Consider the following 14458-nt stretch of genomic DNA (forward strand, 5'->3'; position numbering starts at 1 on the left):
CCAGAAAAATGTAAAATAAATGAACAAAAACAATTTTTAAAGTTTGGGCTCCTAAACATTAGATCACTCTCACCCAAATCAGTTATTGTAAATTAAATGATCACAGCTAATAGTTTTGATGTACTCCTGAAACCTGGCTAAAACCAAATGATTATATTGGTCTAAATGAATTTGCTTTGCAATGATTTGTATCGTGAAAAACGCTGTACAAATAAACTTGAACTTGAACTTGAAAAAGGTCAGAACTGCTCTAGATTGGCCGCAACCGGCAACTTTAAAGGAGCTTCAGCGTTTCTTGGGATTTGCACATTTCTACCGGCGCTTCATCAGAAATTTCAGTTCTGTGGCTTCTCCCTTAACCTCCATGACGAAAAGAAATTCTTTGCATCTCACATGGTCTACCGCAGCGTTGGCGGCTTTCACGGAACTCAAATCACGTTTCACATCTGCTCCCATTCTCCATCACCCTGATCCTGAACTTCCATTCATAGTCGAAGTGGACGCCTCAAATACTGGCATCGGAGCCATCCTCTCACAGCGACATGGCTGCCCACCCAAGCTCCACCCTTGTGCCTACTTTTGCCACAAACTCAGCTCAGCCAAACAGAACTACGACGTCGGTAACGGAATTGTTGGCCATGAAATCAGCTATGGAGGAGTGGCGACATTGGCTAGAAGGATCAAAACACCCCTTTGTTGTTCTTACTGACCACAAAAATTTAGAATATCTATTAGGGCTGTCAAAATTACTGAAAAACGAAATTTGAATTTTCTACTTAAATATTATAAAAATTCAAATTATATTCAAATTTAAAAGGCATCATTTCAGTTAGGGGGAAAAAAGCTTTTGGCTTCTCTCTTGAGGCCACAAGAGGGCGCATCGAGCAAAATATTATGCACGTTTCTTCAAAGAGTAATAAAATAACATGACTATCTTTGAAAAACGTGCATAATGTTTAAAATAATGCTTATAAACCATATATAATTAATAAAGTTGCTTAAACAATTAGAAAAAAAACAGCACCATGCATGTATGTATATTTTAATACAAAGGACCGAAAACCAATCACAAAAGTAGGCTACTTTCTTCATTTAAAAACATGAGATACAGTGGGACGGCTCAATCAGGAGGTCACATGATTCCTCAGATCTTACTGCCAACAGAACCAAACAGACTGGAGTCGATACCTCATATGGGCAGAGTACACTCAAAACTCACTTCAAAAACCCTCAACTGGACTAACTCCTTTCCAATGCATAATGGGCTTCCAACCACCTTTATTCCCATGGGCAGGAGAACCCACCGAGATACCTGCTATCAACGACTGACTCCAGAGGAGAGCGAACATTTGGAACCAGGCTCACACCCACTTGCTACATGCCGTTAGGAGGCAGAAGTTGCAAGTCGATCGTCACCGTCGCCCCAATCCTGAATACACTCCAGGTCAATGGGTCTGGTTATCTACCCGAGATCTCCGCCTCAGACTTCCGTGCAGGAAACTCAGTCCCAGGTATGTGGGTCCCTTCCAAATTGTTAAACAAATAACACTAGCTTCTTACCGTTTGGCATTACCCACTAATTATCGTATTTCTCCTACATTTCATGTTTCACTTCTCAAACCCGCTGGTGGTCCGAGAGCGGAGGAGGAGGAGCAGACCATCCACCCATCTTGTTTGACAGCGAGGAGGTATACCAGGTTCGAGAACTACTCGATTCCAGACGTCGGGGAGGACTCCTCCAATATCTGGTGGACTGGGAGGGGTACGGACCGGAGGAGCGATCCTGGGTCAATGCTGAGGACATCCTCGACCCTACACTCATCATCGAGTTCCATAGGACGCACCCAGATAAACCGGCCCCTCGACCTCGCGGAAGACCCTGGCGTCATCTGCTTCATCGCGTCAGGAGCCGCTCTCGGGGGATGGGGGGGGCTCTGTCACAAACGAGACTCCCACAGTGCCTCCCGCTCGCCACCAGAGGGAGCTCTCCCCTGAGTATTGAACTTCAAATCGGACTACATTTCCCACTCACGTACCTGGCTCTGATTGCGCTTGCACCTGACCTGCATTAGTGGACTATTTATACTGAAGGAGTGGATGGAGTGGATGCCGATCTACCATATCCTTCATAATAATATTATTTCATTATTTCTTGTGTGTTTATTAATCAAGTTACTGATCAGTATTTAACCTCCTAGATTATTTGATGATTGACTTAGTTCCATGCTGCATGATTAGGTCAGGGTGACCTCCATCTAAGTTGAGCGCAGTAATTGGGACAACTGTGACATTTATGTGTTCTGCTGTTTTATGATATTGCTTGCAACTTGCTTATTGATCAATTTAAATGGTAGTTGCATAATAAATATTGAATAATGCTGTATTATTCTGTATTTTTACTCTCTAAAAAGAGACAGGCATAGTGTGTGTGTGTGTGTGTGTGTGTGTGTGTGTGTGTAATGAACCATGCTGAATGCTGATAAGATTCTCGCCAGAGCCAGGCCACCTTGAACAGAAGATAAGTTTTCTCTGTGTGTGTCGGCATCTTTTCCTGAGTAAGTGGAGAAGCTCGTCATCAGATGCCCCCCAACTGATCAGGAATAGGTCTCTGGAGATAACTGTTTTGTCTGACTGCTGATCCCTAGCCTACATAATGACTTAAGAGATATGTATTGACGTAATTAGTGACCTCTGTTAGAGTATAATTATTGGTGTTTTTGACATGTATGCAGAGCGGCCTACGAACTCCATCGCAAGTATTGAAGCTGGCTTCTGCTGATGAAACTGCAAACTATTTTCTTCAGTAAAATTTTCTTTAATTGATCGCATCTCTGACTCCTGGTCTTCATTCATCATATCTGGTCCTTGGGTTTTAACTGTAAATTCCCCTACAATACAGCTCTCAGACTCTCCCTCGTTGCGAAGTATTGTATTGCACGGGTGTTTCTGAGCATTTGTTTCCATGTTTTGTCTACCTGTGGATTACCTTTGGATTGTTTATTCTCGTCATGATCACTTGCTGCCTACCCTGGACTTACTATCAGTGGTGGTTCTACATTGAATTACACCCTGGGCGAGACCCCCCCCCCCCCCCAAAATTACACCAATATGACAGTATAAGTTATCAGAACTTAAATAAATATACACTATATACATAAATGTGCCAAAAATATATACAATCAGATATATAAAAAATGTAACAAGAGCAGAGAGCAACAATAATATAAAATATTAAGAATAATATACAAATAAAATATAGAATAAATATTCTAAATAGCACAACTCCTTCATCACACAAATGTGAAAACACACTAAAGAGAATCTAATTATTACACTATTGCACTAAGAACAGAAAACACAAACTAAAACTAAAACCTGACCTTTCTGGCCTTCCTTGATGCAGAATCATCAATGATGTCATCGTATGAAATCTGCTCCCCTATTGAGTGATTGATACTGATGACGGCAAGGCCAGTGAGCCGTTCCTGGGACATGGTTGACCTCAGGTACGACTTGATCAACTTTAGTTTTGAAAAGCGCCTCTCTGCTTGAATATTGATGCATAATTTATTTCCATATTCACTTGTTGTGTCTCCCAAAATGCCTGATAAACATGATTTATGTCCTGATGTCCTCTACAGTGGACATGTATGAAATCAATGCCCTGTTCTGTAACAGAAAGTATTTTTTTTATTTGAAACCCCATAACGTTTTGACATAACGTCTGAGATGTTGGTTTATGAAATACAATTTGAAAAGTAGTCCGATTTAAATTATAATTACACAGATTTGAAAATTCCGTTGGCTAATTACAGGGCCTAACGTTAACCCAACTGATGGAAATAAATAATAACTGAACTTGTAACAGTTTTGTTGCAAAGCACAATATTATGGTGAAATTAGATCTCGTGTTTGTTGAGTTAAAACCGAATTATTGTTGTATAAGCATAGCAAGCATCATAGCAAAAAGGCTAACAAACTTAAGAGTTATACCCACCAATTAACATTAGCCCTTCATTCATTACATGGATACCGTAATAATCATACAGAGAGAACATAGTTGTATACCTTTATCTTTTGCTCGTTTCTCCTCTTCTTCTTTTCTTTTTTTTCTAAATTGGGCACCTAATGGCTTTGACCTTTTCCTGTCCATCTCTGTGTTTATTTGGCACTCGACAATCAACAGATTTCCCATTCTTTCAATTGCAATGCAATAATAAAAAAATAATAATAATAAAAAAAAAAATCAACAGATTTCCCATCCCCCCAACACTGTCACTCACGACCAGAAGTCAAGATTAAACCAATTCACCTTGGTGACCACATAATCGTTTTGTATTACCTATTTTTATTAGCCATTTCACACAATTCAGAAAAACAAAAATGTGCAGGAACTATAGGCCTGTATTTATAATATTATGGATGAAATGTGCGTTATTTGGAAGAAAGTCGACATGTGACTGACTTTAGCCCACTACTTCCATTAGAGTATTGCTCTATACAGTGGATCCCCCCACTTGTCCGTTCCATTTGGGAGAGACCCAGAGGTGAACTGTCCCCCGCGCCGCGCCCCGCTCCCCTTTCCCCTTCTCACACAGCTTCTGTGCACGGCACCTTCTCAGCAAGCAGGGGCGCCAATTTGCCAATTCCCCACACAGTGAAATGATAGATAATAGAAAACCGATTTGCGGCGGCGGCGCAGAGGATATATATATTTTTTTTTAACTGCTGGTGCCGCCCCCCATGTATCATGAAAAAATGCCACCCCGGGCGGCTGCCCGGTTCGCCCGTGCCAAAAACCGCTACTGCTTACTATTGTGAACTGATTATTGATTTATTGCTGCCTGCCCTGACCTCATGCCTGTCCCTGGATTCCGAGTTATCTTATCTTTACTGTTGTGTTTGCTGGTGATTGACCCTGCCTGTTCTACCACGTTTTCGATAAAACTGCAAATGGATTCTCACTCTGTTGAAGCTTCATTACAAAAAAGGAGAAATTGCTTCGCATACCTTTTGTTGATGTTGCCAAAGATTTTGCATGTAATACACTGTATTTTGGCACACAATCATGTAAGCAAATACCTACATGAACAGGTTGACTCACAGGGTAAAAGAAGATTAATGTTCATTTGTATATTTTGGTCATAAATCTGGAATCACTCATCATCCAACCCTGCTCTAAATAATCTGTGCAATCAGACCATAAAACAGACCAAACTGAAGTAGTATCTTCCTTCTTCAATGTTGAGTGTCATTAGGATCTAAAATTCAGGTCTTGACAGTTGAACAATTCATTCACACACAACAGAGCAAACTTAAACTGATGAAAAATGTATTTAGGATATACTGGCATCCTTTACCATAAAGCATCAAATGGAGCTGTCAACTCCAAAAGAATTAGAAATGTTAAAAATGCATGTGCGTTAGAGATACATGTGTTGAGTTAGTGACCTTCATGACATTAGGCAACATTCATGACATCAGCAGAATAAAACTAACAAAAAATGAAACTCAGATTAAAAACCTTCTTTCTACAATATGTTATTTTTGATATATTTATAAAATATAAATATATTGTAAATGTATTTATAAATGAAATGGAATAAAGTGCATATCTGAAGCCAGTCTAAGCAACTAAACTCAAAAACAGACATTGCATGTAACAATAAACAATTAAAAGCTGATATATGACACAAAATGAATGCACTGTGAAAGTGATTAACCATAAAATTAGAAAAGAACATATGCAATGAAAACCATTGTTATTAAATAAATCAATACATCAATAAACCACAGATGATTATTAAAGGGATTAAAAAACAATAAAACATTAGGAATTGTAAACCCTCCCCTTCATTTTGTGTGCAAAAAATAGGTATAAAATGTACAAAAATAGGCATTAAAAAAGCTTAGTGAAACTAAAGAATATAATTTTAGAGGAAATTCTTAAGCATTTACATTCTGATAAGATCAACAAAAAGAGTTTCATGCTCAGGGGTAAATTCACAAGACTTTGCATGTGGTTTTTCAGGTTTTTCAGCCATACCTGGGACTTACTAATCAACTGGAATCCAGTTTAACCAAAAAAAAATGTAATAATAATAATTCTAATAATGGCAGCAGTTATTCATCAAATTATAGTTAAGCACATTTTCTAAACGTTAAAGAGCTATTTATTTTAGGTGCCTGGATTGTTTTGGAGCAATGCTGTATAGCCCCAGTAGAGTATACCAGATCCAGGGATGTCTGCTGCATTCTTACAAGCCTTCAAAACTGGCCTGCAAGATGAGAAATTGCAACATGCAAATTGTGTCTAGTTTTAGGGGTTGTGTTTACTTGATTTGCATTATTCCTTGTGAATCTGGCCCAATGGCAACCCAGAGGGCACATGCAAATTCATTCTCAGTGAATTATTGCTTAAGTTTCAGAGTCATTGCTCTGAACCAACATAAAGTCTTCTCCATTTGAGATGGACATGTTTAAGATCCAGTGATTTTAAAAGCTTGAAAAATATACAGATTTTTTTCCCTGCCATTCTAGAATTTTTTTTTTTTAAGAATAGTTCATGCAAAAATGAACATTTGCTGAAAATGTACTCACCCTCAGGCCATCCTGAGTGAGTTTGCTTCTTCATCAGAACAGATTTGAAGAAATTTAGTATTTAGTATAGGAAATTATGATCCGCACTCACGAGAACAATCTTCTTTTTTCTTTTCTTTTACATTCATTACTGATGGGAAAAGACACAAACGTTTCGGCTCAAAGCCTTCCTCAGTGTGAAAGAAATTTAGTATTACCAATGGATCCTCTGCGGTGAGTAGGTGCCATCAGAATGAGTCCAAACAGCTGATGAAAGTATCACAATGACCTTGTGAATAGAAAAGCTGCATGTTTAAAATAAACACATCCATCATTAAGACGTTTTTAACGTCAAACTGTTGTTTCCAGTTAAAATTCCTCTACTTTCCAAGTCCCCTTCCATAATATCCATAATATGGCTTTCTCCACTGAAAAAGTCATCTCATCTGAATCAGGAGAGAAATATGCACAGATCAAGTACCGTTTGCAAGCGAAAACAGTCTAAAACCGTTCTAAACAAATATGACAGTGGATTTTGATTTGGGAAGGCAACAGTGGATGGACTTTTTCACTATTATGGATTACAAACTCTTATTTTGTCCAAGTTAAAACACCTTGATGGATTTGTTTCTTACAAGCACAAATCTTTTTGGATGAAGAAACAAACTCATTTACATCTTGGATAGCCCGAGGTTGAGTACATTTCCAGCTAATTTGTTTTTGTGCTATGTGCTAATTTGTTTTTTTTTCTTTTTGTGAACTATTCCTTCATAACTTTTGCTCAGAGAGACAAAATAGATGTTTCATCAGCAACGAACAAATGTGTGCCACTTTACTTTTTACTACACTGTTCTTATGAACTGGGCAAATGTATTTGTGCCCCTTCACTTTGCTCTAATAAAATTCACATTTTGTCTCATACACAACAGAACAAGTATTCACTTAAAGAATTTAGAGGACTGGCATGTTAAACCATAAAAATTCTTGCCAAAGGATTGCTCTCATGCTGGCTGAATCACATAAATATAAATACATTTAAAACTAAATAAAAATTGCATTTTCAAAGTTCCAGAAACCCCAAATAAAATACTCAACTTAATATCGATTTCCCTAAAAAACAGCACGTTATTCTTTTTTAGTCTTACCAGTAAAATAAAAACAAGACCTTTTTACTGCAGTTTTGGCCTCAGGCGTTTTTCTGCAAGTTTTTCTTCTAAACATTCCATAAGAACAGGATCCACTTTTGGATCCACTTTATTAGCAAACCAGTGGCCATAGTTTAGGAGCCATCTGAGCTCAGCAGCACCATAAATACATACAGCTCGTATACTGACTCCAGTGCATGGTGGGTAAAGAATCCTTTCTAGATAAGACCACTTCACCAGACGGGTTTTACTTTTCAGTTCTGAGATTTCAGGGTCAGAACTTGGCACTTCCCCTGGTACTCCAGACACACGAACCAGAGTTGCCCAGAAGTGTTCATCAGGTGAGTATGTATCCTCAGACCAAGCCAAGAAATCACTGGCTAGGGAACTCTGTTGCACAAAAACCACAAATTCTCTTGAAAGTGTGAAGTACGCGCTGCCCACAAACATGGCTATGTTGTGAGGAGGTGGAGATTTCATCTCAGAAGTGGTGACAGGTGAGCTGTAGTACTCTGAATTACTATCTTTCAGTGAATGATGATAAGTCCAGCGACCTGTTTTTCCTTCAGGCCACTTGCTCTCCACCATGTTCCTGCCTTTCAGCTCTTTTAGATCCGACACCAGCTCAGCGTTTGTCCGCAGTGGAAAGTCCTGACCACACAGGTTGATGACATACTTCCACTTGACCTCAGAATCTAGAAGGTCAGACAGGCAATTAAGATCTGCTTTGAGTCGTGAGAAGCCTGCGTACTGCACCCTCTCCAGTTTTGAGGCAATGAAGACGTTGGGGATGCAGCGGGCCAGACCTTTCATTGCTGAAATAAAGTAATCTGAGGACTTCAGATCATAATGTATGCAGTATATGTTATGCGGCATATAAATGGCCCTTAGCAACCTCTCCACAAGAGCCACATCCTGGTGAACAACCAAAGAAAAAGCAAGAACGTTTCGGCTCAAAGCCTTCCTCAGTGTGAAAGAAATTTAGTATTACCAATGGATCCTCTGCGGTGAGTAGGTGCCATCAGAATGAGTCCAAACAGCTGATGAAAGTATCACAATGACCTTGTGAATAGAAAAGCTGCATGTTTAAAATAAACACATCCATCATTAAGACGTTTTTAACGTCAAACTGTTGTTTCCAGTTAAAATTCCTCTACTTTCCAAGTCCCCTTCCATAATATCCATAATATGGCTTTCTCCACTGAAAAAGTCATCTCATCTGAATCAGGAGAGAAATATGCACAGATCAAGTACCGTTTGCAAGCGAAAACAGTCTAAAACCGTTCTAAACAAATATGACAGTGGATTTTGATTTGGGAAGGCAACAGTGGATGGACTTTTTCACTATTATGGATTACAAACTCTTATTTTGTCCAAGTTAAAACACCTTGATGGATTTGTTTCTTACAAGCACAAATCTTTTTGGATGAAGAAACAAACTCATTTACATCTTGGATAGCCCGAGGTTGAGTACATTTCCAGCTAATTTGTTTTTGTGCTATGTGCTAATTTGTTTTTTTTTCTTTTTGTGAACTATTCCTTCATAACTTTTGCTCAGAGAGACAAAATAGATGTTTCATCAGCAACGAACAAATGTGTGCCACTTTACTTTTTACTACACTGTTCTTATGAACTGGGCAAATGTATTTGTGCCCCTTCACTTTGCTCTAATAAAATTCACATTTTGTCTCATACACAACAGAACAAGTATTCACTTAAAGAATTTAGAGGACTGGCATGTTAAACCATAAAAATTCTTGCCAAAGGATTGCTCTCATGCTGGCTGAATCACATAAATATAAATACATTTAAAACTAAATAAAAATTGCATTTTCAAAGTTCCAGAAACCCCAAATAAAATACTCAACTTAATATCGATTTCCCTAAAAAACAGCACGTTATTCTTTTTTAGTCTTACCAGTAAAATAAAAACAAGACCTTTTTACTGCAGTTTTGGCCTCAGGCGTTTTTCTGCAAGTTTTTCTTCTAAACATTCCATAAGAACAGGATCCACTTTTGGATCCACTTTATTAGCAAACCAGTGGCCATAGTTTAGGAGCCATCTGAGCTCAGCAGCACCATAAATACATACAGCTCGTATACTGACTCCAGTGCATGGTGGGTAAAGAATCCTTTCTAGATAAGACCACTTCACCAGACGGGTTTTACTTTTCAGTTCTGAGATTTCAGGGTCAGAACTTGGCACTTCCCCTGGTACTCCAGACACACGAACCAGAGTTGCCCAGAAGTGTTCATCAGGTGAGTATGTATCCTCAGACCAAGCCAAGAAATCACTGGCTAGGGAACTCTGTTGCACAAAAACCACAAATTCTCTTGAAAGTGTGAAGTACGCGCTGCCCACAAACATGGCTATGTTGTGAGGAGGTGGAGATTTCTTCTCAGAAGTGCTTACAGGAGACTCATAGTACTCTGAATTACTATCTTTCAGTGAATGATGATAAGTCCAGCGACCTGTTTTTCCTTCAGGCCACTTGCTCTCCACCATGTTCCTGCCTTTCAGCTCTTTTAGATCCGACACCAGCTCAGCGTTTGTCCGCAGTGGAAAGTCCTGACCACACAGGTTGATGACATACTTCCACTTGACCTCAGAATCTAGAAGGTCAGACAGGCAATTAAGATCTGCTTTGAGTCGTGAGAAGCCTGCGTACTGCACCCTCTCCAGTTTTGAGGCAATGAAGACGTTGGGGATGCAGCGGGCCAGACCTTTCATTGCTGAAATAAAGTAATCTGAGGACTTCAGATCATAATGTATGCAGTATATGTTATGTGGCATATAAATGGCCCTTAGCAACCTCACCACAAAAGCCGCATCCTGGTGAACAACCAAAGAATAAGCAAGGGGAAATTCACGCTCAAACTCAGAGCCTTGAATCGCATCATAGCCCCGTGACACAACAAACCAATCACAGTCATAGGTGGCATTCACAATAGTTCTGTCGTTTTGCCCTACGTAGCTTTTTTCCTTGCGAATGACTAAAGTTTTGCCCAGTTCCACTGGTTCCATTTCATATATTGCTGTGCAATTAATGCCATATTGCTCTGTCAGCTGAAGGCTCTCAGACAGTCCTGTTTCCTGTCCTCCTTCTTTTACTATTGAAAATGTGATCGTGAAGCAACATATAAGAAGTGCCAGGGTTAAAGCGATACATATCACATTTCTCAGTTTGAGGCGGAGCCACAGTCTTCTCATTCTGTATGGAGAAATGAAAGCTCATGTTAGTAATGTAATGTATACTGTATGAATTTGATGGTGAGTACACTATAGGAAGTCCAGCCATACCTTTGCGATGCTCTGAGGCCAGCAGCATTGGCAGTATCCTTTGAATGAAGACGAGCATGAGTTTGGTTAGCATGAGCAGCACCACCTATTGTCATAAAAATAGACAAAATGTTAAAACTTTGGTCTAAACTGAAGCTTCAGCTTTATAAATATTTCAGAATGATTGAAGAATATTATGAATATCCAAATATATATATACATTGTTCTAGACTGGCTTTTAGTCTGTGCAAAAAACATACTAGTAACTGTATTTTTTATTCATAGAACTTGCATATTTTTGTCATCAGATTCCACACCAATACTGAAACCAATTCATGTTTTCATCAATCAAAAGGAAGTGAATGCGTTAAGAACAAAAACAATAGATTAGCAATCACAAATTGTTACAGTAAACTCTAAGAGCCCTAATTTATTATAACAAGTATTTTATGATTTAATGTTAATGTAAGTATTTTTATGTTACCACATTCTTTCATCACTGAGTCAGAGCCTGTTAAGAGTCCATGCCTTTTGTTCGAGTCCGGTTTTATAACTTGACAGTAGGCTATAGTCCAGGTTGGGTTGGTCTGATAACGTTGCATACTTCTTCCAGAAATGAAACTTCTGCCACCTTTCTTTAAACCCCGTATGAAATTAATTCTTCCGTCGAACCAAAACGAGACGACAGCCATCATTCACTTCGTATGTAAAGGTGAATGGCGTCTCTCAGCACGCTGTCATTCCTTCAAATTCTGACTTTTGTGTTGAAGAAAGATAGTCGCACAGGCGTGGAACATCATGAGGGTGTGAACACGTTAGTAATAACTCACTAAACTCAGTGACTCGGTTAGCCAATGTCTAACGTCTAATTTCAACTGGTTCATGTGGTTTTAATCACCTCGTTGACGGAATATCGGTCTGTTCTCTCATGATAAGAACAGGCTATACCTTTTTTATCTTTTTTGCCCATTTGGCGGTCACATTGTTTAGATTTTTTTTAGGGCAAGTCGTTTTGGAGTTATTGCCGTTTATCTCTGAATGTGTCACGAATATCGAAAACAAAACTAACTTAACCCCGCTGGTTGTACCTCGGTTGTACCCAATCCGTGTATCATTCGATCATTCGTTTTTTGATTTAATATTGAAAGTAGACAAATGAGAAAAGGGCTCCTTTTTCGTTTTTTTTCCAAAAAACGAAAAACGAGAATTCAGCTTAAATTTTCGTTTTTCGTTCATGGGTGGAAAAATTAATAAATAGCTTGAATATTCGATTTCTACACGTGGGTGGGAATTAGACGCCCCTTTCTGCTGATTGGTCAGCCGAAGATCAAACCGTGCCGTCATCAGTTCTTCCATGACGCAGCAGAATAATAGTCCTCCACTGCTGCAGTTGTACGGATTAATAACCCATTTTATCAATTTCATATTTTTCTCATCAAACAGACTAATGAATAGCTCGACACAACTCGTACCGGGCCTAGACAGAGTCTAGACAGTTCTTTCTTCTGTGTAGACCAGCGGTTCTTAAAGTGATAGGGGGTCCAAGAAATGATTTGCTATAGCCTAAAGTATTTCCAGACTGTAAAGTCGCTTTTTTTATCATGCCCAGCTGATGCAAAGAATAGAATTTATATCTACACAGGAGAAATCCCTGTCTAGACTCTGCCCAGGTTGTGAGTTGTGTTGAGCTATTCATTAGCCTGTTTGTTTGATGAAAAAAGATGAAATGTAGTTGCAATAAATGCTTAAGAATCCATACAACTGCAGCAGCAGAGGACTATTATTCTGCTGCATGATACTGCAGAAGAACTGATGAAGGCATGGTTTGATCTTCGGTTGACCAATCAGCAGAAAGGGGCGTTTAATTCCCGCCCACATGTAGAAATCGAATATTCAAGCTGTTTATTCATTTTTCCACCCATGAACGAAAAACGAAAATTTAAGCTGAATTTTCGTTTTTCGTTTTTTGGAAAAAAAAAAAAAAACGAAAAAGAAGCCATTTTCTCATTTTTCTACTTTCAATATTAAATCAAAAAACGAATGATCGAATGATACACGGATTGTACCCCTACCCGCAAGCCACTGTTTTTTACTATTCAAATGTGCGTCCAAGAAAATCTCTGTCCTTAACTCACCTCTTTCATGTATATATACACGAAAATATAGCTAGGCTATAGAAAGACCGCAAATGACATCTATTCAACATTTGTTTTGGTTATGATAGTGTTACTAGCGTGTAGAACACTAAAACGTGATGCTTGAAGACTTCGAGCAGTTAGTAAATAAATGCCAAGTGGCATTGTTTTCAGGTTCCGCCTTTACTGTATTTGATTAACCACATGTGGTGTCTGACATGATGAAGTGTGGGAGAGTATAGGCTACACAAGAATCTCATCGAGCTAAACAGTTTTAGTGTTGAATTTTTGATTGTTCTTGATGTATTATTTGACATCTGATAGCTATGGGAAAATGTATTGGGATTTGTTAAACCTGGAAAATGTATTAAAACATGGTTCAAGAGCTGGAACCGAATGGATACGTTAATAAATGAAAAAGAAATATGGGTCACCTTCCAAGATATTTAAAGGAATGGTTAAACCAAAACTAAAAATTTGCAGAAAATGTACTCACCCTCAGGCCATCCAAGATGTAGATGAGTTTGTTTCTTCATCGGAACAGATTTGGAGAAATTTAGCACATAGTCTACTTGCTCACCAATAAATGGCTGCCACTGCCTTCAGAATGAGAGTCCAAACAGCTGATAAAAACATCCACAATAAATAATACTTCAAACCATTACTACCAGCTAAAATGCAAGATCTTTTTTTTTTTCTTTTTCTTTTTTTTTGGCTGAACTGTTTCTTTAATTGTGCAATAGTGAAACCCCAAATCCCTACATACACAACACAAGAAAAAATAGAAAAGTCATCTGTGTTATTGCAGTAAATATTCTAGTTACCAGTAGTGAACTATATGCTCTTTCATATTTCAAGGTCTGTCCCTGCAGCCAGAAGAAATGAAAGCTGGGTGCTTGCCATGTTTAAAGTGACTCATTCCTGCTTATTTAATTTTTAATTCTATCACATAGTTACATTTGTATTACAAAAATAATGATTGTGATTGCACAGCTATTTGATGAATAAGTGTGCACATTTTGTATTTTGTGCATGTTTTCTGTTGTATGATCTTTATTCCTTTAGGACAAATGAATGTCGTCAGTTGCTTAAAGCAGACGAAAACATTTATGTTGCCTACACTTAATATGAAAACTACACATGTGAATGCAATGCCTTAGTCCAAGTTGTGTTCAGTGCTATTTTCTAGATTAGAACATACATTATATTCCATGTGAATGTGAGTCTTGTAGGCTGTCACAAATTACTCTCTGTGTGTGTGTGTGTGTGTGTGTGTGTGTGTGTGTGTGTGTGTGTGTGTGTGTGTATATAGATAGAGT

At 38.5% G+C, this 14458-nt stretch overlaps 2 protein-coding genes and 1 long non-coding RNA gene across 3 annotated transcripts in view; 1 reads left to right on the plus strand and 2 right to left on the minus strand.

The window, feature by feature from the left end:
• Positions 1-7748: 7748 nt before the first annotated feature.
• Positions 7749-9502, minus strand: LOC107662512 (beta-1,3-galactosyl-O-glycosyl-glycoprotein beta-1,6-N-acetylglucosaminyltransferase 4-like). The gene is made up of 2 exons (XM_016452573.1): positions 9486-9502; positions 7749-8688 (listed from the first exon to the last, which is right to left on the minus strand). The coding sequence occupies exons 1-2, from the start codon at positions 9500-9502 to the stop codon at positions 7749-7751; spliced, it is 957 nt and encodes a 318-aa protein (XP_016308059.1).
• Positions 9503-9666: 164 nt separating this feature from the next.
• Positions 9667-11046, minus strand: LOC107662521 (beta-1,3-galactosyl-O-glycosyl-glycoprotein beta-1,6-N-acetylglucosaminyltransferase 4-like). Its single transcript, XM_016452585.1, has 2 exons — positions 11026-11046; positions 9667-10936 (listed from the first exon to the last, which is right to left on the minus strand). Exon 2 carries the CDS (start codon positions 10933-10935, stop codon positions 9667-9669), a length of 1269 nt encoding a protein of 422 aa, XP_016308071.1. The 5' UTR covers position 10936; positions 11026-11046.
• Positions 11047-11980: 934 nt separating this feature from the next.
• LOC107661302 (uncharacterized) overlaps positions 11981-14458 on the plus strand; it is an 8824-nt gene continuing 6346 nt past the window's right edge. The window contains exons 1-2 of the long non-coding RNA XR_001631089.1: positions 11981-12088; positions 13960-13965. This is a non-coding gene — a long non-coding RNA (uncharacterized LOC107661302). The remainder of the gene's footprint in view (positions 12089-13959; positions 13966-14458) is intronic.

This window comes from Sinocyclocheilus anshuiensis, unplaced genomic scaffold (genome assembly GCF_001515605.1).
Source record: "Sinocyclocheilus anshuiensis isolate Anshui unplaced genomic scaffold, SAMN03320099.WGS_v1.1 scaffold457, whole genome shotgun sequence".
In the NCBI taxonomy this organism is placed as follows: domain Eukaryota; kingdom Metazoa; phylum Chordata; class Actinopteri; order Cypriniformes; family Cyprinidae; genus Sinocyclocheilus; species Sinocyclocheilus anshuiensis.

Bases quoted from the DNA above. Each gene is read 5' to 3' on its own strand.
- LOC107662521 (XM_016452585.1), bottom strand. From the start codon at position 10,935: ATGAGAAGACTGTGGCTCCGCCTCAAACTGAGAAATGTGATATGTATC.